At 50.0% G+C, this 22819-nt stretch overlaps 3 protein-coding genes across 3 annotated transcripts; all 3 read right to left on the bottom strand.

The window, feature by feature from the left end:
* Nucleotides 1-6651: 6651 nt before the first annotated feature.
* On the bottom strand, nucleotides 6652-7581 carry LOC142005035 (olfactory receptor 10D3-like). The gene has a single exon (XM_074982714.1). It carries the CDS (start codon nucleotides 7579-7581, stop codon nucleotides 6652-6654), a length of 930 nt encoding a protein of 309 aa, XP_074838815.1.
* Nucleotides 7582-10576: 2995 nt separating this feature from the next.
* On the bottom strand, nucleotides 10577-13277 carry LOC142004624 (olfactory receptor 10D3-like). The gene is made up of 2 exons (XM_074982242.1): nucleotides 12383-13277; nucleotides 10577-10698 (listed from the first exon to the last, which is right to left on the bottom strand). The coding sequence occupies exons 1-2, from the start codon at nucleotides 13263-13265 to the stop codon at nucleotides 10577-10579; spliced, it is 1005 nt and encodes a 334-aa protein (XP_074838343.1). The 5' UTR covers nucleotides 13266-13277.
* A 7646-nt stretch (nucleotides 13278-20923) lies between these two features.
* LOC142005045 (olfactory receptor 10D3-like) lies at nucleotides 20924-21856 on the bottom strand. The gene has a single exon (XM_074982722.1). The coding sequence runs from the start codon at nucleotides 21854-21856 to the stop codon at nucleotides 20924-20926; it is 933 nt and encodes a 310-aa protein (XP_074838823.1).
* Nucleotides 21857-22819: the final 963 nt, after the last annotated feature.

Raw genomic sequence — 22819 nt, 5'->3', positions numbered from 1 at the left:
TTCCCAGAGCTGGGCGTTCAACCCTAAAATGCAAGAGTCAAAGAATCCGAGATTGATAGAATCATTCTCTTTGTTCGGCCTAACAGTTTCCCTCTATTCAGCTTCACCAGTGCCAAACAGAGGAGAATAATCACTTCTCTAGATCTGCTGGAACGCACCCCAATATGCCGCTCTCTTTCTTGGCTATAAGGGCCCTCTCTTGGATTATCTCCAGCCTCTCATCCACTCTAATGCCCAGGACCTTTTCTGCTGCTTAGCCAGTTGGTCGCCAGCCTGGACCAACACTTGGGATACTTCCAAGCCAAGGGCAGGACTCTGCTCTTCTCTTTGTTGCACCTCCTCAGATTTTTTTTTTTTGGTCCAATCCTTAAATTTATCCAGGTCACTCTGGAGCCTATTTCTACCCTATCTAACTCTCCTCTGATCTTAGGGTCATTTGCAAACTTGCTGAGGGTTCAATCCAACCCCTCTTCCAGATCACCTGGCCCTTCGGGGTCTCCTGGGTGTAGGCCCTGCATCCAGTAGTGGTTAAAGAGGCTGATATTGTAGCTGCTTAAAGTCCACAGACTTCTCGGCAAATTTTCCTTTCTTCCTCCCTGTCCTGAGCTCCTGACAGATTTCCTTTTATCCCCTTTTCCTAGGAATTTCTCCAGATCACGTTTCTTTGCTGCGCGTGATACCCAGTATCTTCCTGGCCTTCTGTCTTGTCAGGTGCCAGATTACTGGCAAAGGATTTGGAAGCTCAAAGTTTTCATCTTTGAAGAAATTTCATAGACTAGAATCAGAAAGGTGCAGGAAGGGAGAGTTGGCAAATAACAAAGGGTGTTGTCAACCGCCAAGTTTTGTAAAGAACAAGAGGGCATAAATAATCAGGGTACTTATGACTCAGTTATGTTGTGTAATAAGGCAACTTTACTGTTAGCAATGACATTTTCTGTGATTAATGAAATGGTGATCTGGTCACAGATGTCGTTAACGCTTTAGGAATTACTTGTTTCCTCAAATGTTCATAGAATCATAGACTCCCAGGACTGGAAGGGACCTCAGGAGTTCATCGAGTTCAGCCTCCTGACCAAGCAGGACCAACCCCAACTAAATCATCCCAGCCAGGGCTTTGTCAAGCTGGGGCTTAAAAACCTCTAGGAATGGAGATTCCACCACCTCTCTTGGTAACACATTTCAGTGCTTCACCACCCTCCTGGAGAGAGAGTTTTTCCTCATATCCAGCCTACACCTCCCGCTCAGTAACTTCAGACCACGGCTCCTTGTTCTGTCATCTGTCATCATTGAGAACAGCCTCTCTCCATCCTCTTTAGAGCCCACTTTAAGGAAGTTGAAGGCTGCTATCTAATCACTCCTTACTCTTCTCTTCTGCAAACTAAACAAGCCCAAATCCCTCAGCCTCTCCTCATAGGTCATGTGCTCCAGCCCCGTAATCATTTTGATTGCCCTCCGCTGAACCCTCTCCAACGCATCCACATCCTTTCTGTACTGGGGGCCCAACAACTGGGCATTGTACTCCAGAAGTGGCCTCACCAGTGCCGAACGGAGGGGAATAACAACTTCTCTAGATCTGCTGGAAATGCTCCTCCTAATGCACCCCAATATGTCATTAGCCTTTTTGGCTACAAGGGGCGTGCTGTTGACTCCTGTCCAGCTACTCATCCACTGTAATCCCCAGGTCCTTTTCCGCTGCACTGCTACTTTGTTGTCCATTTTGGAAACGATTGGTCATATCTCTGATCAATCATACACATTTTGGGCTGCAATGGCCATCTGGTCCAGCTCCCTGCGCTGAGACGGCCCAAGATCACTCCTCAAGGATATTTGTCCAACCTGGCCTTCAGAACCTCCAGTGATGGAAATCCACAAGCTCTCTCGGTCACCTGTTGCTGAGGTTCATTTCCCTTTAGGAGAACAAATGTCTTCCTCATCTCTAACCTAAAAACGGTTTGTGGCAGACTAAGTCCATTACTTCTTGTCCTACCTTCCTTGGGCATGAGGAACAATTGACCCTCGTCCTGTTTAGAACAGTGTTTCAGGTATTTGAAAACTGTTACCAGCCCAGCTTGTCTTCTTAAGATGAAAGCTGTGCTATTTTTCATTGATACACTCATTTGCACAGAAGGAGTCGGGGTAAGAGTGAAGGGCTACAGGAGATAGGGTAATAAGATAGGGCAGAGGACTATAGAATGTGTACAGAACCCATGCGCGACTGGGGCAATGGAACACCATGGCCATAGATGCCGGGGCACCAAAATGAAAATGTGCCCAAATGCCATTTTCTCTAAGGCCGATCTTGCTCTTTACCCTTGTTGTCTATTATCTCAGCCCTGGGTTCTGCCTGCCCCTGCCAGCTCTCCCAGTCCCCTCATGCCTGACCCAAAGTCCCCTGTGGGCCCAAGCTGGGCTCTCCTGAGCTCTGCCAGTACGTCTCCCTCCTGACCCACAGCTGAGCCAGCTCAGCCCTGGGCTCCCTCAGCTCTTTCAGTGCCCCTCACTTTTGAAGAACCACCCTCAAGGCCCCAACCTTGGGCTCCTTTCGTCTCTGCCAGTGCCCCTGTCGCCTGACCCACAGCCCTGCCATCCCAGTCCTGGGCTCCCCCAGCTCTTCCGGTATCCCTCACTCCTGACCCACAGCCCCTCCCAGCCCAGCTCTGGGGAACCCCCACCAGATCTCCCAGTCATGGTCTCGCCTGGTAAATGATCTTGGCCAACAATCGCCTTGCTTTGGGACAGGAGCAATCTTTTGGGCAGATGGGAGCTTAGAGGGAAGAAAAACCCATCCTGCAGCTTTCTGGGCATTTGTTAACTCTTCAGTGGCTCCTTCCTCTTTGACACCCCCTTGGGGTGAAGGGAAGCCTCCATGAACATGGATCTCTGCCATACTCTTCTCTGCACATTCCGTATTGTTTGCATGTGCATTTGTGGTGGAGGAAGCTATGGCTGGAGGAAGGCTTAAGATTCCCCAGATGGTGAGACGGTCAATGCACCAGCCACTCTCCACCATGTTTGGGCCAGGGTGGCCTGCTCAGTGGTAGGGGGCACAGCAGCTGTGGGAGCAGGCCCAGGAAGCCAGGTGGAAAGAGAAGGGTTCGGAGGTTGGTTGAGGAACAGGTGGAGGGACCAGAGCAGACAGAGCCCAACAGCCTGCCCTGGGCCCCACACTTTGGGGGAGCTCCGTGCGTCAGGGGGATACAGGGCACTTCACAGAGTTAGTGGGGGGTGATGTTGGAAGCAGAAAGGGGGGTGTACTTAAGAACATCCCTCCTGGGTCGGACCAAAGGTCCATCTAGCCCAGGGTCCTGTCTTCTGACAGTGGTCAAAGCCAGATGTCCCAGAGGCAATGACCAGAACAGGCTGTTTAGAAGTAAGGGCCCACTACAGAGCTGTCCCAGATGATTCATTGACAATAGTCCCATCAGAATGAATGGGCCGGATTTCTATCTGGGTGACTTGGTGGGACTTCAATAAACTCAGCGGTGCCAGAACCCCAGCTGGTGTAAATCCAAGTGGCCAAATGACACCCGCCGAGCCTCTGGCCCGCTGGCAGCTGGGCAGTGGACAGAGCAGCCAAGCAGAGCAGTCGTCATGAGAATGTTCTCCGGTTGGGCAAAAGGTTGCTATGTAACGTCTGGTTCCCCCAGCAGCTCGGTAAACATCTTGTTTATTTTTTTAATTGTTTAAATGTTAGCCGTAGCAGGAGAGGCTGGCAAACAGTGAGCTTGGAAAGTCTGTTTGGAAAGAGAAGGGAATTTCCACTAAGGGAAACCCAGCTGTGTCCCGGCGGGTTCCCTCTCTGACACTCGATGTGCAGAAGGTGGAGGCCTGCAACAGATTTTAAAATGACCACGCCTCTATGGAGTTCTGCTTAAAAGCTTCCCAAGGTCACAGATCCTGGGAGGAAGCTGCCACCACCCAAGTTAAAAAAAAGCCCCCTTTGAAAATCCAGGAAGACACACTTGGGATGTCTTTCTGCAGGGAAACCCCAAGCTTGTAACCCTATCTTAGGAGAGCGCTTGAAAACAAAGAGAAACAAATTAAACTGCAAGCTGCCGGCTGACTTTTCAGTCTTAGGCATGGGTATACAGAGCAACTTTTCTCCGGGGCACTGGAATCATGTCATTGCCTTAGAAAAAGGTGATTTATTACCAAAGCAAAAGATGTACGTGATAAAGCATATTTGGCTGCTAAGTGGTACAGAGCAACTAGAAAAAAAAGATCAGTGAAAACCATTAGAATTAAAAATAGGAGACATGCATCAACAAGAGCTAGAACGGACCTTGGGAGGTCATCTAGTCTGCTGCCCTGCCTTCTTGGCAGGACCGAGCGCCATCTTTGGCATCTATTTGGCCTAATCCCTAAATGGCCTCCACAAGGGTTGAGCTTGCAACCTGGGGTTTAGCAGGCTAATGCTCAGCACTCTGTGCTATCCCTCACCCCTACCCCTGCTATTTATGTCCCTGGGACTCAGTTTAAAGGTTACAGTGGACAGGAGGTACCTCAGCCAGCTGGAGAACTGCCACAGTGTGGTAATGAGAGATTTGGTGTCAGGCGAAAGGCCGAGGACAACCGTCAATGCTTTGTTAACAGACAGCAAAACTAAAGGCCTCAAGCCTGAAAAAGAGTAGGTTAAAGCAAGAACTAGGCTAGGTAGATTCTGCTCACATGAAGGAGCAAGAGACAGAGCTGGTAAGTCACAGGGCCTAAAAGCACCCAGAGCTGGGCACTGAGTGATACACATAAACACATCCCGCTTGGTGCCCTGAAATCCCCATCCCCTCCCCATAGATAACAGCTCAGCACCAGGTACGTTCCCACCCAAAATCAGGAACAGGTTGTAGTGACAGCAGGATGGAGTGTTTTGATTGGTACCACGATCAAATACCACCAGCTTTTCCCCAAGTTAATGGTTTGATCTAGTTACATTGTGGGGTGTCAATGTATTACAACGAGGGGGTCTTTCCTGGATACGTCACTTGTTTATATCTGGGTATAACAGGGCGTGTAACAGGGGCTGTATCAAGCGACCAAGGGGATGACAGAGCCCCCTTTTCTGTCAACTGAGTCGTGTCCATGGTTACACCGTATGCATGTACCAGTGCAAACTGTTGAGTCATGTTGGAGACTCATGAGGGTGTTGGAGACCATACATCAACGACAATAAACCTGGCTCCAGGGCCTTCATGCCTCGCTTGATTTGTGGTTCTTGGGGGCTCTCACAGGTCTGCATTGTTGGCTAACTACAGCGTCGACACTGTTGACCAAAGACAGCACAAGCATGCGGCCAAAGTGCTTAACGTCAAAGGGAGCAGACTGGACATCTGAGCACCTTTCTGGTAGAGGCGCCCGACCGTGTTCACCAAACCCATAATACATCCTTTTTCCCGCATCCCGAGGAGGAGGTATCCAAGCAACTTGCAAATCTGTCATGGATTTAACCTCTCCAGAACCCCAAGGGAAACAAAAATATAATTCTAACTATCCAACAAGTTGATTCATGCAGAACTCAATGCACCCACTTGCCATGCCCTGGAGGGGTTGGAAGCCCCCTTGGACAACCTTAATTCTGCAATAACACATATTCTGGGGAGTAAATTTCCAGGACGCTGTCAATCCCAGCACAGTACTAGACTAGAAAAACTACTTCACCAGGAGGGTGGTGAAGCATTGTAATGGAGGACTGAGCCAAAAGAAATCTGATGAGGTTCAACAAGGAGAAGTGTAGAGTCCTGCACCTGGGGTGGAAGAATCCCAAACCTTGTTACAGGCTGGGGACCGACTGGCTCAACAGCAGTATGATGGAAAGGGACCTAGGGGTTATGGTGGATGAAAGGCTGGAGATGAGTAAACAGTGTGCCCTTGTAGCCAAGAAGGCTAACGGCATACTAGGGTGCATTAGGAGGAGCATTTCAAGCAGACCTAGAGAAGTAGTTATTCCCTTCTATTTGGCACTGGTGAGGCCACATCCTGAATATTGTGTCCAGTTTTGGGACGCCCAATATGAAAAGGATGTGGATTTGCTGGAGCAAGTTGAGCGGAGGGCAGCAAAAATGATTAAGGGTCTGGAGCACAAGACCTATGAGGAGAGGCTGAGGGATTTGGGCTTGTTTAGTTTACAGTAGAGAAGACTTAGAGGTGAATTAATTGCAGCCTTCAACTTCCTGAATGGGAGCTGTAAAGCGGAGGGTGAGAAACTGTTCTCAGTGGTGTCAGATGGCAGAACAAGGAGGACTGGTGTGAAGTTGAAGAGGGACAGGTGTAGGTTAGACATTAGGAAAAATTACTTCATTGTAGTTTGGAATGTGTTGCCTAGAGAGGTGGTGCATTCTCCATCGAATGAGGTTTTTAAGTCCCGGCTTGACAAGGTGCTGGCTGGGATGACTTAGTGGGGGTTGATCCTGCTTGAAGCAGGGGGCTGGACTAGATGACCTCATGAGGACCCTTCCAGCCCTATTGTTCTGTGATTCTGTGACTCCAAGATCTCTTTCTTGAGTGGTAGCAGCTACCCTGTCATTTGATACGAATAGTTGGGATTATATATTCTAAGGTCCATTACTTTGCATTTACCAACATTGGAACACCTCCGCAGGTCAATTTGAAATGCATTTCTATGCAAACCCATTTGCTCCCCCCCACAGCTGCCGCACATCAGCGGGCAGGGATTTGGCATATCAGTTTTTTCAGAGATGCTTTCACCTCCTTGTTCCTCAGGGTGTAGATGGCCGCGTTCAGAACGGGCGCCACCACGTTGCCGAAGATCTGAACAGGGGTCACCAGCACTTTGCTAAGTTGTGGCTGAGTGTACACCAGGAAACAGGGCCCAAAGAAGAGCGTCGCCACAGCCAGATGGGAGGCACAAGTGGAGGCTGCTTTGCGCCAGGCATTGGCTGAGTTCATCTTCAGGAGGGAGCAGACAATCCTAACATAGGAAGCAAAGATGAGGAGGAAGCAGGTGATGGGCACCAATCCAGTGTTGGTGATGGTCACGGTCTCAAGGACATGTGTGTCAGCACAGGCCAGTTTCACCAATGTGAAGATGTCACAGAGGAAATAGTCCACCACGTTGGAGCTGCAGTAGGGCAGCGTGAAGGTCAGGCTGGTGAGGATGGTGGCATTGAAGGAGCTGGCGATCCAGGTGGCAGCAGCCAGGAGGGCGCACACCCTCCAGTTCATGATGAGGAGGTAGCGCAGAGGATGGCAGATGGCCACGTACCGGTCGTAGGCCATGACTGTGTAGAGAAGGCTCTCGGTGCTGCCCAGAAAGTGGAAGAAGAAGACCTGGGACACGCACCCTCCCAGCGAGATGACTCTGCTCTGACTCCAGAGGGTGGCCAGCAATTTTGGGGTGCTGATGGAAGACAGTCCAATGTCCAGCACAGCGAGGTTGCAGAGGAAGAAATACATGGGGGTGTGCAGGCGGGAGTCAGCGAGGACGGCTGAGAAGATGAGCAGGTTGCCCAGCAGAGCACAAAGGTAGAAGACTAGGAAGGTAAAGAAGAGGACTGTCTGAAAGCCATCGGTGTTGGGGATCCCTAAGAGGATGAAATGAGTCACCATCGTGTGATTGACCAGTCCCATTTGGGACTCATTCCTGGGTAGAGGAGAGAAATAATGTCAAGGACCTACTGAAACAAAACCTCTATCAAGCCATGGCTGGAATGCTCACTCCTCCACTGCCCCTGTTATGGTTCGTGTGTGTCCTTGTAATGCCATGTGGGATGAAGGCCTCACGTGGCTGGCTTTGGTCACACAGAGGGAAAGTGTCTGCTGGGAAGATCTTGCAGTTGAGAGATAAGAAGAGAAATGGGATGTCTATTCTGTTTGTGTTGGTTTCTGGAGGCCCTTAACCCCAAATCTAACCAAAGTATCTGCGCACATTCTATTAGCCGCTAACGTTTGTCATTTGTGGTTTTTTCACGCTCTGTCTTTCCTTCCCTGCTGAGGGATGGCCATGCATGTGTACCACCAACAGACCCAGGTTGCCAGCCTCAGGGATTGAACCTGTCATCATAAAGGCTAATGCCCTATGCTCTACCACATGAGCGAAAGGCCATCTGGCACTCAGCTGTGGCTGCAGAGCAGAGACTTCACTCACTCTATAGTATGAGGTCTCAGTGCATCTGGGTACTACACATACAGGGAAGCACGGCATTGTGGGAATAGTTTGTTGTTAGAAACACACGGGCTCTTCTATGTTTGCGTTAAGGAAGGGGAGGAGGATGGAACATGTGGCAACCCAGTGCCTAAGATCTCTTAATGCTGGGGGCTGTTAGGGGGGCATTGGTGGGTCAGAGAAGGAAGGAGGAGTAAAGAAAGAGAAGGAGAATAGCCAGATCCACTGGAATTATGGGTGATGGGGGTTGAGGTGCTCCCATTTCCATCATACTCGGAGTACACAATCTCATTCATGGACTCTCAGCACGTCCACGGCACCAATGGTTCCAGGCCTCCTGGCCCCAGTGAATTATCACTATGCCGTGACCACCTGGTCGGGCCGTGTTGAGGTCACAGCGGACGACATCTGAAGGACAAAGGTGACGTGTCTGTTTGCAGTTTGCCAGGGATGTCCCCCACGCCGGAGAGGCCGGGGCGAAGGGAGATGCTAGCGGGTTGGTGTGATGACAGATGGGGAGAGGGAGGGAAATGATACGGAGATGGACAGGCAGGTGCTACACAGGGAAGGACAGGTGGACAATAGGTCAATTACTCTTCAAAGAAAATATCCGGCTGAGAACTTCCCCAGGATGTGGCCAAAGGGAAAAGCCGTCCAGGAGCACTTTAAAGATTTACAAAATAATTTCTAAGGTGATGCGCTCTGGTGGGACAGACCCACTTCTTCAGCCCAGAGCCAGACCAAAACAGACTCAGGATTTAAGGCACAGAGAACCAAAAGTAATTATTAAGGTCCATCGATGGTCTGAAGAAGAAGGTCTGTCCCATGAAAGCTCATCACTCAAGAAATTATTTTATTTGTCTTTAAAGTGCTACTGAGCTGCTGTTTTGTTTCGATAGTATCTAGACTAGCAGGGCTTTCTCTCTGTTACTATTCAGGGTGTGGCAGAGGGACAGATTCAGAGACCAAGGGACACACAGCGAGAAGATCGTTACCAGAGCACGAGCCTTACAGTGGCTGCATCATGAGAGGCTGTTCCAGAGGAGGAGAATTCTTCCCTCTCGTCTCCAGCTGGGACTCCGGTCTAGCACCTTCCAGCTCTCTCATCCCAGTGGCCCATCGTCCAGGACAGGCGCAAGGCCTGGGTGTTTGGGGTTCACCTGGGAGCTCCAATCCACTCTGAAGCTAGAGACGGCCACCTGCAGCACATCACCCCACGCTACCTCTGATCCCACCACATCCAACCTCATTGGCTCTTGTCTTTGTATCCCTGCCGGCCTCGTGGGACCAGGGCTGTGACTCTCCTCCAGGTTCCTGGTCTGAAACCTCTGCAGAGTCCGCCAATTAAATAAGTTTGCTCATTGGTTGTTTCAGACAACATAGATCGGCCCCTGGGACCAGGACTCTGCCTTCATCCCCACACCCCACCACCTGGCTGCCTGCTAATTTCATTGGATTCCCTGGGGTTTTTTCCTCTCCTGGACGCCTGCTTGGTGTAAATCAGGAGTAAATTCACTGAAATGACAGTTGCTGGGTAGATCTCTGCTAGCTGAGGATCGAACCCAGCCATTCTTATGGGGATGGGCCCGTCATGCTTGTCCAGGTTCTCCTGCCGTGTGACACAAGGCAGAAAATACCCCGCGAGGGTGTGAAATGGGAGTAAACTGGCTCACGCGCTCTTCAGGAGCTCTCTGTAGCCAGCTCAGCTTTCAGCTTCATCTGTTTATCCCCTGCTGCTCCACTGCCCCGTCTCTGCATGCAGAGGATGTGTTGGTGCATGGGGTGGTTCGGTGTGAAGGTGAAATTTACTGCTCTGCAGACAGAGAACAGCCCTGGTCCTGTGCATCACATCACATCCCCTGTTGGCCCTGTGGCAGATAATTGAAGAAGAGCATTGAGCCATCGGTGACAGGTCAGAAGACCCAAGAAACACCAGCTAGATTCTTCCGTGATTCTTCTTCGTGTCTGCTCAGGTGCCAAGCAGAAGAGACCCTGCCTGACAGTGTTCACCAGCTAACTAGACCCACACTCTGTGAATTATCAGCTCTGCTTTACAAGGGGAAACTGAGGCTCTATGTCCCTTCCAGCCCTGGTGTTCTACAGTTCTATGATTCGATAACAAGGGACTGGCTCTGTAAATAGGGGGACTCTCTGTTCTCTAATTGGTCAAAGTCATAGCCTCTGAGGTACATCTGTCTACACAAACCCAACCCAATGACATATTTCCATTCTGCTGAGGTGTTCAGGGCCCCTCATTACTGGGTACCCCTTGGTTCCATCCAAACCTCTCTGCCCATCAAGATGTTCTCGTGAACTCCTTACGATGGCTCGTGCCGGTCCCTGTGCTCCTGGGGGTAACGTGTCTGGCATTGAGGTCTCCTGCTACCACTGTTATGGACTGGGCATTTCTGCAGGATCAGGCCTGTTCCTGCTGGGTTCTGGGAGCCGGGTCTGGTCTGCTTACAAGTGAACTTTGCAGTTTGGCTGTGAAGCTTTGACTACTTTACCCAAGGCCTCGGTCCTCACACCAGGCCTCTGACTTCGGGTCTCCAATCTTCTGCTAGGGGTTTTTCCATCCATGATCTCATTGTTCCGTGGGGCCATGCCCTCGCATCACAGTGTTAATAAGGTCCCTTGAGTATCCTCTCATTAACTCTAATTTCCTACCGTTCCCCTGGTGGGCAGCTTACTTGGGAGGCAGAATTCAGGGGCGGAAGTAGACGTGATAATAAATCTCAGGAGATTTATTGTCAGCAGCCTGGGCATCACATCCCACATGGGCAATGGCCTTTGGAGTTAATTAAAATGCCACTTCTGATGAGTAGCTCCAGGCAAGGCTTTCTCACTGGGATGGGGACCCGGCTCAGAACTTACTCTTTATTTGCTTCAGCTGAGTGCTTCGTTTGATTGCCATGGAAACTAGCGCTGGTATCACATTTGACTAGTTTTTTTTGGAAAAGGACTATTTTTATCACAGGTATTACGTGTGTTATGGTAGGACCTACAGTCTGTCCCTGAGACGTGAGCCCCTTTCTGAGACATCCAGCCCCGACACATAGAATCTGTTTGCACCTGAATGTGACACACGACACACCAGAGAGACAAAGATTGTAAATGATCCATGTACAACCCATGGGGAAAGTGAGTTGGCCGAGGTCAGCAACCCTGAGGAGGTACCGATAAAGGTGGGGACACTGGAGTTGCTGGAGTTAAGAACCTCAAGAGAAAAGGGCACCACCCAAGCTACTTGGAGGTGGGTCTTCAGCTCATGGTTTATGTAGATGAACCCTGTTTGCCCTGTTTTCTCAAACAACGGTGGGCTCAATTTCCTCCTCTAATTAAAGTGTTTCTTTCTCTGCTCCGTCTCTGTGTTGTCCCTGGGGGAAGTATGGTTGCTGGAGGTATCCCAGGCATGGTGTGAAATTTTCCCAGATCACTGGGGTGCGGAGGGAGGTGGGCGGACGTTGAGTAGGGTCTGTGTTGTATTGACGGGAAGGAACGCCTAGTTATTAAACCTGACCCTGATTCCTGCCATCTCCACCTCAAAAAAAGGTTGTTGTTGGACCACATACAGGTCACGAAGAGTGACCAAACCTCACATCTCTGGAGCCTCTACTGCAAGGGGTCAGCAACCCCTGGCAAGGGTGCCAATAGAGGCATGCTAGCTGATATTTATTGAAAAGCAAGGCAGGAGCTCCGCCCCACTCCTCCTCCCCAACACAGCTTGCTCAAGGCCATTCCAACTGTGGATTGACAGAAGACCAGCTAATGCTACCAACCACCACCTAAGGAGTAAAGTTCTGCATCTTAATTTATTTATTAATGAAGTCAAGTTACTCGTGACTTGGAAATATCACCAGTACTTGGACCGTACATGGAGGTCGAAAGGTCAAATTTTGGCTCTCCATCTTGGAAAGGTTGCTGATCCCTTCTCTTTCATATAAGCTTGTTGTGAAGGCTCCTTTATTTCGCGTTCTTGGTAAATGGTCTCGGTTCTACCAGACGGCACAGAACGCCACACCCAGGAGGTGTGTGAGTTTCGTTTGCAGTGGTACACAAAAAAAAGTTTGAGCTGTGAAGATGGGTGAAGGAAGGATGACATTTCCAATGTCTTCGAGGAGACTGTGGTCTCCAACAGTCCTACCACTGAAGTCAGATTCAGGGTGCCTGTCCCGCAGATAGATCTGTGCGTTCATCAACACACAGACCTGCTTACTACCTCGAAGGCTGCTGTGTGTCAGTGTGCAAGCATGTGAGTCCTTTTGAGTTTTCTCAGAGCCGCTTTCACTTCCTTGTTCCTCAGGGTGTAGATCACTGGATTCAACACAGGTGTCACCACGATGCCAAAGATCTGAAGAGGAGTCACCAGCACTTTGCTGAGTTGGGGCTGAGTGTACACCAGGAAACAGGGCCCAAAGAAGAGTATCACCACGGCCAGATGGGAGGTGCAAGTGGAGGCCGCTTTGTGCCAGGCTTTGGCTGAATTAATCTTCAGGAGGGAGCAGAGGATCCTGAGGTAGGAGGTGAAGATGAGGAGGAAGCAGGTCATGGGCACCAGTCCAGTGTTGGTGAAGGCCACGGTTTCAATGACATGTGTGTCGGCACAGGCCAGCTTTACTAGTGGGAAGATGTCACAGAGGAAATAGTCCACCACGTTGGAGCCGCAGTAGGGCAGAGTGAAGGTCAGGCTGGTGAGGATGGTGGAGTGGATGGAGCTGGCGATCCAGGTGGTGGCAGCCAGGAGGGCGCACACCCTCCAGTTCATGATGATCAGGTAGCGCAGTGGGTGGCAGATGGCCATGTACCGGTCGAAGGCCATGACAGTGTAGAGCAGACATTCAGTGATGCCCAGGAAGTGCCCAAAGAAGACCTGGGAAATGCACCCGCCCAGCCAGATGACTCTGCTCTGACTCCAGAGGATGGCCAACAATTTTGGGGTGCCAATGGAAGAGAGTCCAATGTCCAGCACAGCGAGGTTGCAGAGGAAGAAATACATGGGGGTGTGCAGGCGGGAGTCAGCGAGGACGGCTGAGAAGATGAGCAGGTTGCCCAGCAGAGCACAAAGGTAGAAGGCTAGGAAGGTAAAGAAGAGGACTGTCTGAAAGCCATCGGTGTTGGGGATCCCTAAGAGGATGAAATGAGTCACCATCGTGTGGTTGACCAGTCCCGTTTGGGGCTCATTCCTGGATAGAGGAGAAAAATAATGTCAAGGACCTACTGAAACAAAACCTCTATCATGCAATGGCTGGAATGTTAACTCCTCCACTGCCCCCATTAAGGTTTCTGTGTGTTGTATATGTGCGTCCTTGTAAGGTCATGTGGGATGAAGTCCTCGCTGGGCTGGCCTTGATCACACAGAGGGAAAATGTCTGCTGAGAAAATCTTGTTGTGCAGAAATGAGGAGAGAGATGGGATGTCTGTTCTATTCTATTCTATTTGTATTGCTTTGAGTTGGCCCTTACCCCCAGTTCTAACCAAAGTACCTCAGTTAATTGCATTTGGGCCAACATTTGTCATTTGTGGTTTGTTTGCTCTCTGCCTTACCTTCCCTGCAGAGCGACAGCCATGCATACATAGAAGCACTTCATTCTGGGAACGTTTTTTTGTTATGAGCACAAGGGCTGTTCTACGTTTGTCTTATTCAACATCTTTATTAATGACCTGGATGAGGGACTGAATTGCACCCTCAGCAAGTTTGTGGATGACACAAAACTAGGGGGAGAGGTAGATTCGTTGTAAGGTGGAGAGAGAATCCGAAGGGACCTGGATAAATTTGAGGACTGGGCCAAAAGAAATCTGATGAGGTTCAATAAGGAAAAGTATAGAGTCCTGCAGCTGGGGTGGAAGAATCCCAAACATTGTTACAGGCTGGGGACTGACTGGCTCAGCAGCAGTACGATGGAAAGGGACCTAGGGTTATGGTGGATGAAAGGCTGGATGTGAGTAAACAGTGAGCCCTAGTAGCCAAGAGGGCCAACGGCATACTAGGGTGCATTAGGAGGAGCATTTCAAGCAGATCTAGAGAAGCAGGTATTCTTCTTTATTTGGCACTGGTGAGCCCACATCTGGAATATTGTGTCCAGTTTTGGGCCCCCCAGTATAAAAAGGATGTGGATTTGCTGGAGCACATTCAGCGAAGGGCAACAAAAATGATTCAGGGTCTGGAGCACAAGACCTATGAGGAGAGGCTGAGGGATTTGAGCTTGTTTAGTTTACAGAAGAGAAGACTTCGAGGTGATTTAATAGCAGCCTTCAACTTCCTGAAGGGGAGCTCTAAAAAGGAGGGTGAGAAACTGCTCTCAGTGGTGTCAGATGGCAGAACAAGGAGCAATGGTCTGAAGCTGAAGAGGGAGAGGTGTAGGTTAGATATTCCGAAAAACTACTTCCCCAGGCGGGTGGTGAAGCACTGGAACACGTTGCCTAGAGAGGTGGTGGGTTCTCCATCCCTTAAGGTTTTTAAGTCCTGGCTGGACAAGGTCCTGGCTGGGATGACTTAGTGGGGGTTGTTCCTGCTTGAAGCAGGGGCTGGACTAGATGACCTCCTGAGGTCCCTTCCGGCCCTGTGATTCTGTGATTTTGTGATTCTTAAGGAAGAGGAGGAGGATTGAACATATGGCAAAATATTGCTCCATTTCTCTTAATGCTGGGAGCTGTTGGGTGGGCATTGATAGATCAGAGAAGGAAGAAAGAGGAAAGAAAGAGAAGGGGAACAGCCACACCCACTGGAATTATGGGTACTTGGGGTCAGAAGCGCCCCTGTTTTCATCTTACTCAGAGCTCACTGTCGCATTCATAGGTGCTCAGCAGCCCCACTGCAGAAATTATTCCAGGACTCGTGGCCGTGGCGTATCACCACTACACCATGACCAGCCAGCTGGGCCTATTGATGTCACGGGGGATGAAATTTGAAGGACAGCGATTATGCGCCTCTTTGTGCTTTTCCAAGGAATTCTTGCAGGCTGATGCTGCAGGGCCGAGGCGAGATGCTGGCCAGCTGGGGTCATGACAGATGGGGAGAGCGATGTAAAGTTCGAGATACAGGCGGACAAGTGTTGCAGAGAGAAGGATGGATGGATGGCAAGGTGAGCTTCTCTCCAAAAAAATATTTGGCTGAGAACTTCCCCAAGGTGAGGCCGAGGGATGGATTCAGGGAATGAGAAACACACAGCGAGAAAGTATTTAGCAGAGCGGGAGCCTTACAGTGGCTGAATCATGGGAAGCTGCTCCAGCTGAGGGGAGTTCTTCCTTCTCGTCTCTGGCCGGAAATCCTCTCTAGCCCCTTCCAGCTTTCTTATCCCAACAGCCCATCACCCAGGACAGGTGCACGGCCTAGGGTCTTCGGGTTCACCCAGGAGCCCTCATCCACTCTGACACTAGAAATGGCACCTACAGCACATTGCCCTGTGCTATCTCAGACCTCACGGCAGTCTCACCACGTCCAACCTCATTGGCTCTGTCTTTTTATCCCTGTACGCCGCATGGGAAAAGGGCTGTGAATCTTCTCTAGGTTTCTGGTCTGAAGCCCCTGTAGAGTCCACTAATTAAAAGAGATGGGTCATCGTTTGTTTCAGATAATACTGAGAAGCCCCTGGGGACCAGGCCTCAGCTGTCAGTAATACGAGTACAGCCCTGGAGCTGAAAGGGCCAAATCCCCAGCTCCACCAGTATCTGGATTCTGTCCTCCCTCCCCATGCCATAGTCCCGGGGAACTCCATTGGATTACCTGGGGCTGTTTCCCTTCCAGACATGCCCCTAGTGTAAATCAGGAGTAAATTCATTGGAATGAAGAGAACTGCATAGATTTCTGCCAGCTGAGAATCAGACCCAGCTATTCTTATGGGCATGGGACAGTCATGTTTGTCCAGGCCAGGAGATCTCTGTAGCCATCACAGCTTTCTGCTTTGTCTGTTGATCCTCTGCTCCTTCCCTGTCCCATCTCTGTGTCTCTTTGTGCACAGGGATGTGTTGGTGCATCCAGAGCCCAAGAAGAGCATTGAGCCATCAAGGGCAGGACAGAAAACTGAGAAACACCACCTGGGTTCTTGCACGATTCTTCTTCGTGTCTGCTCTGGTGTCAAGCAGAAGAGACCCTGCCTGTTAGAGTTCACCAGCTAACTAGAGCACACATGGTGTGAATGCTCAGCCCTGGTTTACAAGGGGAAAATGAGGCACAGAAAATTTCAGGAGAAACTTTTCAAAGAAGCCAGCATCCTCTCTTATTGTTGTGCACTTGCATTGGGTTCTCTTCCTGCAGCCTTGTGCAAACGCTCCATCTGGCTGAATTGTGCAAAGTCCCAATGGGCATCTGTGGGAATTCTCCCGGATTCCTGTCTAAACGTTGGCCATAACACTCTTCTCTTCTCTTCTCATAAGATTAAACATAGCTCAGTGTCCTTCAGCACCTCACATGGGGTCTCTTACTCTCCCCTTTGCACTCCTGAGGTTCAGGACAAAAGGAATCGAGAGCTTACGGCTGATGGAACTGAACCAGAGCGGCTTCTTCATTAGCCAAGAAAGTGGAGAAGATACACACCTCTCCTGAACATCTCCGTTAAGGGATGGGTGGTGGTCAGCTGCAGAGGTGGAACACTCTTCAATGGAGACAGAGCCCGAGAAGCCATAGAGAGGGGGATGTGAGAGACACAAGGGAGCTCAGGAGTGCTGATAGATGCTCAGTGGTGGGCTCTGCTAACCCAAGCCAGAGAGCCCATACAGCCGATGTAACCAAGCCACCCCAATAAATGAGCACAGTCAGATTTCAACACAGGCACTCAGTCAGGTTTTATCAGTGGCAAGGCAAAGATCTAGTGCCCTGGCTCCAAGATAAGAGGTCGAATCACATGTGTACATCCATGGAATTTCCACCCCTGGGGAATATCTAAGGGCAGGCTAGGTGGACATCTCTCAGGGATTGTTTATACGGTTTTGGTCCTCTTCTGAGGGCAGGGGACTTGAGTTCCTGAATGCACGAGGTCCCTTCCAGTTCTCAAGTTCTACAATTCTTTGATTCTATAATGAGGGACTGGCTCAGTGAATGGTGGGCCTCTCTGTTCTCTCATTGGGCAAAACCATTGCCTCTGAGGTACATCTTTACACACCAACACAAACCCAAACCAGTGACCTATTTCCACTCCATTGATGTATCCAAGGCACCTTGTTGCCTTGTTCATGCTGGTTCAACCCAAACTTCTTTACCCATCAAGATGTTCTTGTGAACTTCTCCTTATGATGTCTCAGCCTGTCCCTGCGCTCCTTGGGGTTGTGCCGAGCACTGAGCTCTCCTGCTACCGCCATTAAGGACTGGGTGTTTTTGCAGGACCAGGCCCCTTCCTGCTGGGTTCTCGGAGCCAGGCCTGGCCTCCTGCTTCCAACTGAACTTGGCTGTATGGCTGTAAAGTTTTGACTACTTCAGATCAGGCCTCAGGCTTCACACTAGGCCTCTAACACCAGGTCTCAAAACTAAGACTAGGGGTTTTCCCATCAATGGTCTCATTGTTCCGTTGGTCCATGCCCTGACATCACAGTGTTAATAAGCCCCTTTGAGAGTCCTCTAATTACTCTAATTTCCTGTCCTTCCTCTGTTGGGCAGCTTACTCGGGAGGCAGAATGCAGGGGCAGAAGCAGAAGTGATAATTAATCTCCAGAAATGTGTTATCCTCAGCCCGTGCATCACATCCCACAGCGGCGGGGGCCTTTGGGGTTAATTAAAATGTTATTTCTAATGAGTTTGCAAGCGAGGTTTTCTCACTGGGATGGGGACCAGGCTCTGAACTTACTCTTGGCTTGCATCAGCTGAGTGCCTTGTTTCATCGCTATTGACACCAGAGCTGGAACCACATTTGAATATTTTTATTTGGATTAGGACTATTGTTATCATGAGGCTTATGGTAGGGCCTACAGTCTCTAACTGAGACATGGGCCCGTTTGTGAAACATCCCGCAGAGATACATAGGCTATGTCTACATGCGCACACTGCAGCGAAGTAGCCTATTTCGAAGTAAGGATATCGAAATAGGCTACTTCAACGCGTATCATCTACAGGTCCTCCAGGGTTGATGCCGTCGATGTTCAAGGTCGAAGTAGCGACGGGGAACGTGGAAAGGAGCCGCCCCGGAAGGAAATGTGGAGCGTCCACACATACAAGCCCTCCCCATCGAAATAAGGGGCCAGCAAAGCCTCAAGCCGCTCCCTTAAAGGGCCCCTCCCAAACACACTCGGCCTGCACAGCACGAGATCCACAAAGCCGACAACCGTTTGTAGACCCCGTGCATGCAGCATGGACCCCCAGCTGCAGCAGCAGCAGTAGCATCTGCAGCCAGAAGCCCTGGGCTAAGGGCTGCTGCAGGCAGTGACCATAGAGCCCCACAGGGGCTGGACAGAGCGTCTCTCAACCCCTCAGCTCATGGCTGCCATGGAGGACCCCGCTATTTCGATGTAGCAGGACCAGATCATCTACACACACCCTCGTTTGACGTTGAATGTCAAAACAGGGCGCTATTTCCATCTTCAGATAGGAATAGAGATTTTGACGTCTCACCACCTAATGTCGATTTCAACGTCGAAATAGCACACGGTGCGTGTAGATGCAATGCGTGCTATTTCGAAGTTGTGCCGGCTACTTCGAAGTAGCCGGCTAGTGTAGATGCACCCATAGAGTCTGTGAACACATGAACGACACATGTCACTCCTGAGAGGGACACAGAATGTCAATGATCCATATATAACACATGGGGAACGTGAGCTGTCCAAAGACAGCAATGGCGAGGGCGGACCTATAAAGGTCGGGCACGTGAAAGAGACTGGGGTGTTGCAGAGTGTGAGAACCTGAGGGGACAAGGACACTGCTCAAGCTACTTGGGGTGGTGGGGTGTCTTCTGCTCATAGTTTAAGCATGTGAAACCTGTTGGCCATGTTTCCTGGAATGAACTCCAACCAACTTCTGTCCCATTGTACTGAAATGTTTCATTCTGAACTGAGCCTCGGTGGTAGCAGAAAGGGAAGTATTGACTTTGAAGACAACCCAGGGATGGTGTGAAATTTGCCCAGGTGACTAAGTGGAGGCTGGTGGGGGTTCTGTGTTGTATCATAGAATCATAGAATTACTAGGACTGGAAGGGACCTCGAGAGGCCATCAAGTCCAGCCCCCTGCCCCAATGACAGGACCAAGTACTGTCTAAACCATCCCTGATAGACATCTATAAAACCTGTTCTTAAATATCTCCAGCGATGGAGATTCCACAATGTCCCTTGGCAATTTATTCCACTGTTTGACTTCCCTGACAGTTAGGAACTTTTTCCTAATGTCCATCCTAAACCTCCCTTGCTGCAGTTTAAGCCCGTTGCCTCTTATTCTATCCTCAGAGGCCAAGAAAGAACAAGTTTTCTCCCACCTCCTTATGACTCCCTTTTAGATACCTGAAAACCGCAATCATGTCTCCCCTTAATCTTCTCTTTTCCGAACTAAACAAGCCCAATTCTTTCAATCTTTTTTTATAGGTCACATTCTCTAGACCTTTAATCATTCTTGTTGCTCTTTTCTGGACCCTCTCTAGTTTCTCCACATCTTTTTTGAACTGTGGTGCCCAGAACTGGACACAACATTCCAGCTGAACCCACGGGCTACATTTATACTGCATCACTATCTCAAAATAAGACTCACCGTTATTGCTACGGAAATTGTGTAACCTCTTCTGAGTTAATTTCAGAACAGACTATTTCAGTATTTGGTGCCATCTATATAGCATCCTCCTCCTAGGCATCCTCCACTCTGCATAGACTATGGATCGCGCCCTTCGTAACTCCATTTCAGATCGTCATTTGCAGCGTTGACTGTGACTGTGGGGGCCTACGCGAGAGTGACAGTCCTTACTACATCCGCTGCATATGGATATCTATATAGCACTCAATGGCAAAATACTATGTTATTTCAAGGTGTCCCTTACTCCTCCTGCAATGAGGAGCAGAGGGATGCTGAAGTAGCACCCCCAGTGTTTTGAAAACTTTTTGAAATACCAAGCAGATTTCAAAGATACAGAGTTGTTATTTCAAGACACATTCACAGCCTGACATAGGTCTGCTGTGGAAACATAGCCATAGATATTGAAATCGACCATAGTCCCCTGGTGTAACCGCTCACAGATGGACTAGAACCCTGGAACGCTGGAGCTTAGTGGAAGAGCTTTTACATAACATTACAAAACCCTTAGGAAAAGCTGTGAAGTGGACTCCTTTGGCTCTCTGACTATACATGGTGGTGGTGCTACTTGCTGAGACAGACCACCCCAGGGAGCCAGTCGATGGGTTACATCATCACGAAACACCTGAAGAGTCTGAGGTGTGTGTATTAAGACTGAAATTTTCCACGTTCTGTATGAGATTGGATCTCCATATAATATGATGCATGGAGACCCATATCTCATTGAGCTAGAAAGGTCATGGAGTCCACTCCCATGCCTTCTTGGCAAGACAAAGCACCATGACTTTTTTAATTTACTTGCCCTGGCTCCCTAAATGGCGTCTTCAAGGACTGAACTCAAAACCCTGGGGTGAGGAAGCCCATGCTCAAAACAATGAGCTAGCCTTCCCCATCTCTGAACATCCTTGGGTTCATCTCCATTGGGTAATGGCCTCTCTAGCAGGCTGACAATAACAGCTAGGAACATTCAGGAGCATTTTTAGCACTCCGGTTAGATAGACAGGGATAGGGAGAGATACAGAGGTTCAGAAAAGCTGTGGAGCAACCATGAAGAGAGATTTACAAATGCATTTGCATGCAAACCCACTTTCAACCCCTGCAGTTGCCAGGCATCAGTGGGCAGGGATCAGCCCTTCTCTAAGTTTTTTCAGAGACGCCTTCACCTCCTTGTTTCTCAGGGTGTAGATTACCGGGTTCAGCATGGGTGTAACTACAGTGCAGAACATCTGAACAGGCGTCGCCAGCACCTCGCTCAGTTGTGGCTGGGTGCTCACCAGAAAGCAGGGCGCAAAGAAGAGCATCACCACAGTGAGGTGGGAGGTGCAAGTGGAGGCTGCTTTGTGCCAGGCGTTGGCTGAGTTCATCTTCAGCAGGGTGCAGACAATCCTGACGTAGGAGGTGAAGATGAGGAAGAAGCAGGCGATGGGCACCAGTCCATTGTTGGTGATGGTCACAGTTCTGACGACGTGTGTGTCGGCACAAGCCAGCTTCACCACTGTGAAGATGTCACACAGGAAATAGTCCACCACGTTGGAGCCGCAGTAGGGCAGCGTGAAGGTCAGGCTGGTGAGGATGGAGGAGTGGATAGAGCTGGCGATCCAGGTGCCGGCAGCCAGGAGGGCGCACACCCTCCAGTTCATGATGAGGAGGTAGCGTAGCGGGTTGCAGATGGCCACGTACCGGTCATAGGCCATGACCGTGTAGAGCAGGCACTCGGTGCTGCCCAGGAAATGCCCAAAGAAGACCTGGGACACGCACCCGCCCAGCCAGATGACTCTGTTCTGACTCCAGAGGATGGCCAGCAATTTTGGGGTGCCAATGGAAGGGATTCCAATATCCACAATGGCGAGGTTGCTCAGGAAGAAATACATGGGCGTGTGCAGGCAGCGATCAGTGAAGATGGCTGATAAGATGAGCAGGTTGCCCAGCAGGGTGCAGAGGTAGAAGACTAAGAAGGTGAAGAAGAGGATGGTCTGGAGGCCATCGGTGTTGGGGATCCCTAAGAGGATGAAATGAGTCACCACCGTCTGGTTGACCAGTCCCATTTGGGACTCATTCCTGGGTAGGACAGAAAAATAATGTAAATTATTGAGAGAAAAATACCACCATTCAGTAGCCCACAATTGTCTTCCATTAGGAACAGTGTATATTTCAGTCATTCTCATGTCACTTGGGGTAGGACGCCCCTTGCTGACCTTGATCATATGGGGAGAAAGCGTCTGCCTGGAAGATCTTACAGTACAGAGATGAAGATGGAAAGGAGACGTCTATTCTATTCTATTCTATTCTGTTCTATTCTATTCTGTTCTGTTCTAGCAATTTCTCCTCTCTCTAGGTCATTGTCCCTAATTCTACCCAAAGTACATTAGAAGTTTCCATTTGTGGTTAACGTTTCTCATCTGTGGTGTGTTCACTGTGGCACTGTTTACACTGTAGCGCTGTTTCAGGATCCCGACGTATCCCAAAATACTAACTCCCCATCTCGGAAACACACACAGTATTGCAAAACATAGAGGAGTTGCAAATAGCTCACTCGATAGAAATAAGTAGCGCACTTGGTAGAAATGCAATATCAGCATCCTTTTACCCCTTCTTGTTTCAGGAGAAGGAAGGGACGCTTCGACAGTACCCCGAGACACACCCATTCGGGTTATGAGAATTCAAATTTACAAGGAGTTTGATTGAAAACGCCGACCTCGTCTTACGAGGTGTTTCCTCGCATTTATGAGGAGCAATTTCAATTCTGTGCGCCTCAGTGGGAGGCGGACGCCCTGCAGCGGGTGAAAGGCCACGGCTCCAGGCAACGGCTTCCCGCAGCTGCATCCCACCCAGCGCATCTCTCCAGAGCACCCGGTGGCGGTTTCCCGGAGCCTCGGGCCCAGCCTTTACCTGTGGCTGGTCTGGTCTCTGCCTTGGCTCTGCAGCAGCGGAGAGGCCCAGCCCAGCCGGTGGCTGCGGGCTCCCAGGTGCTCCTGCCAGACTTGGCTGCTGGGCCTGAGCCCATCCCG

Source organism: Carettochelys insculpta, chromosome 32 (assembly GCF_033958435.1).
Source record: "Carettochelys insculpta isolate YL-2023 chromosome 32, ASM3395843v1, whole genome shotgun sequence".
Classification (NCBI taxonomy): Eukaryota; Metazoa; Chordata; order Testudines; family Carettochelyidae; genus Carettochelys; species Carettochelys insculpta.
Note: the sequence above shows the minus strand (reverse complement) of the source record. Positions and strands in the feature narration are given on the sequence as shown.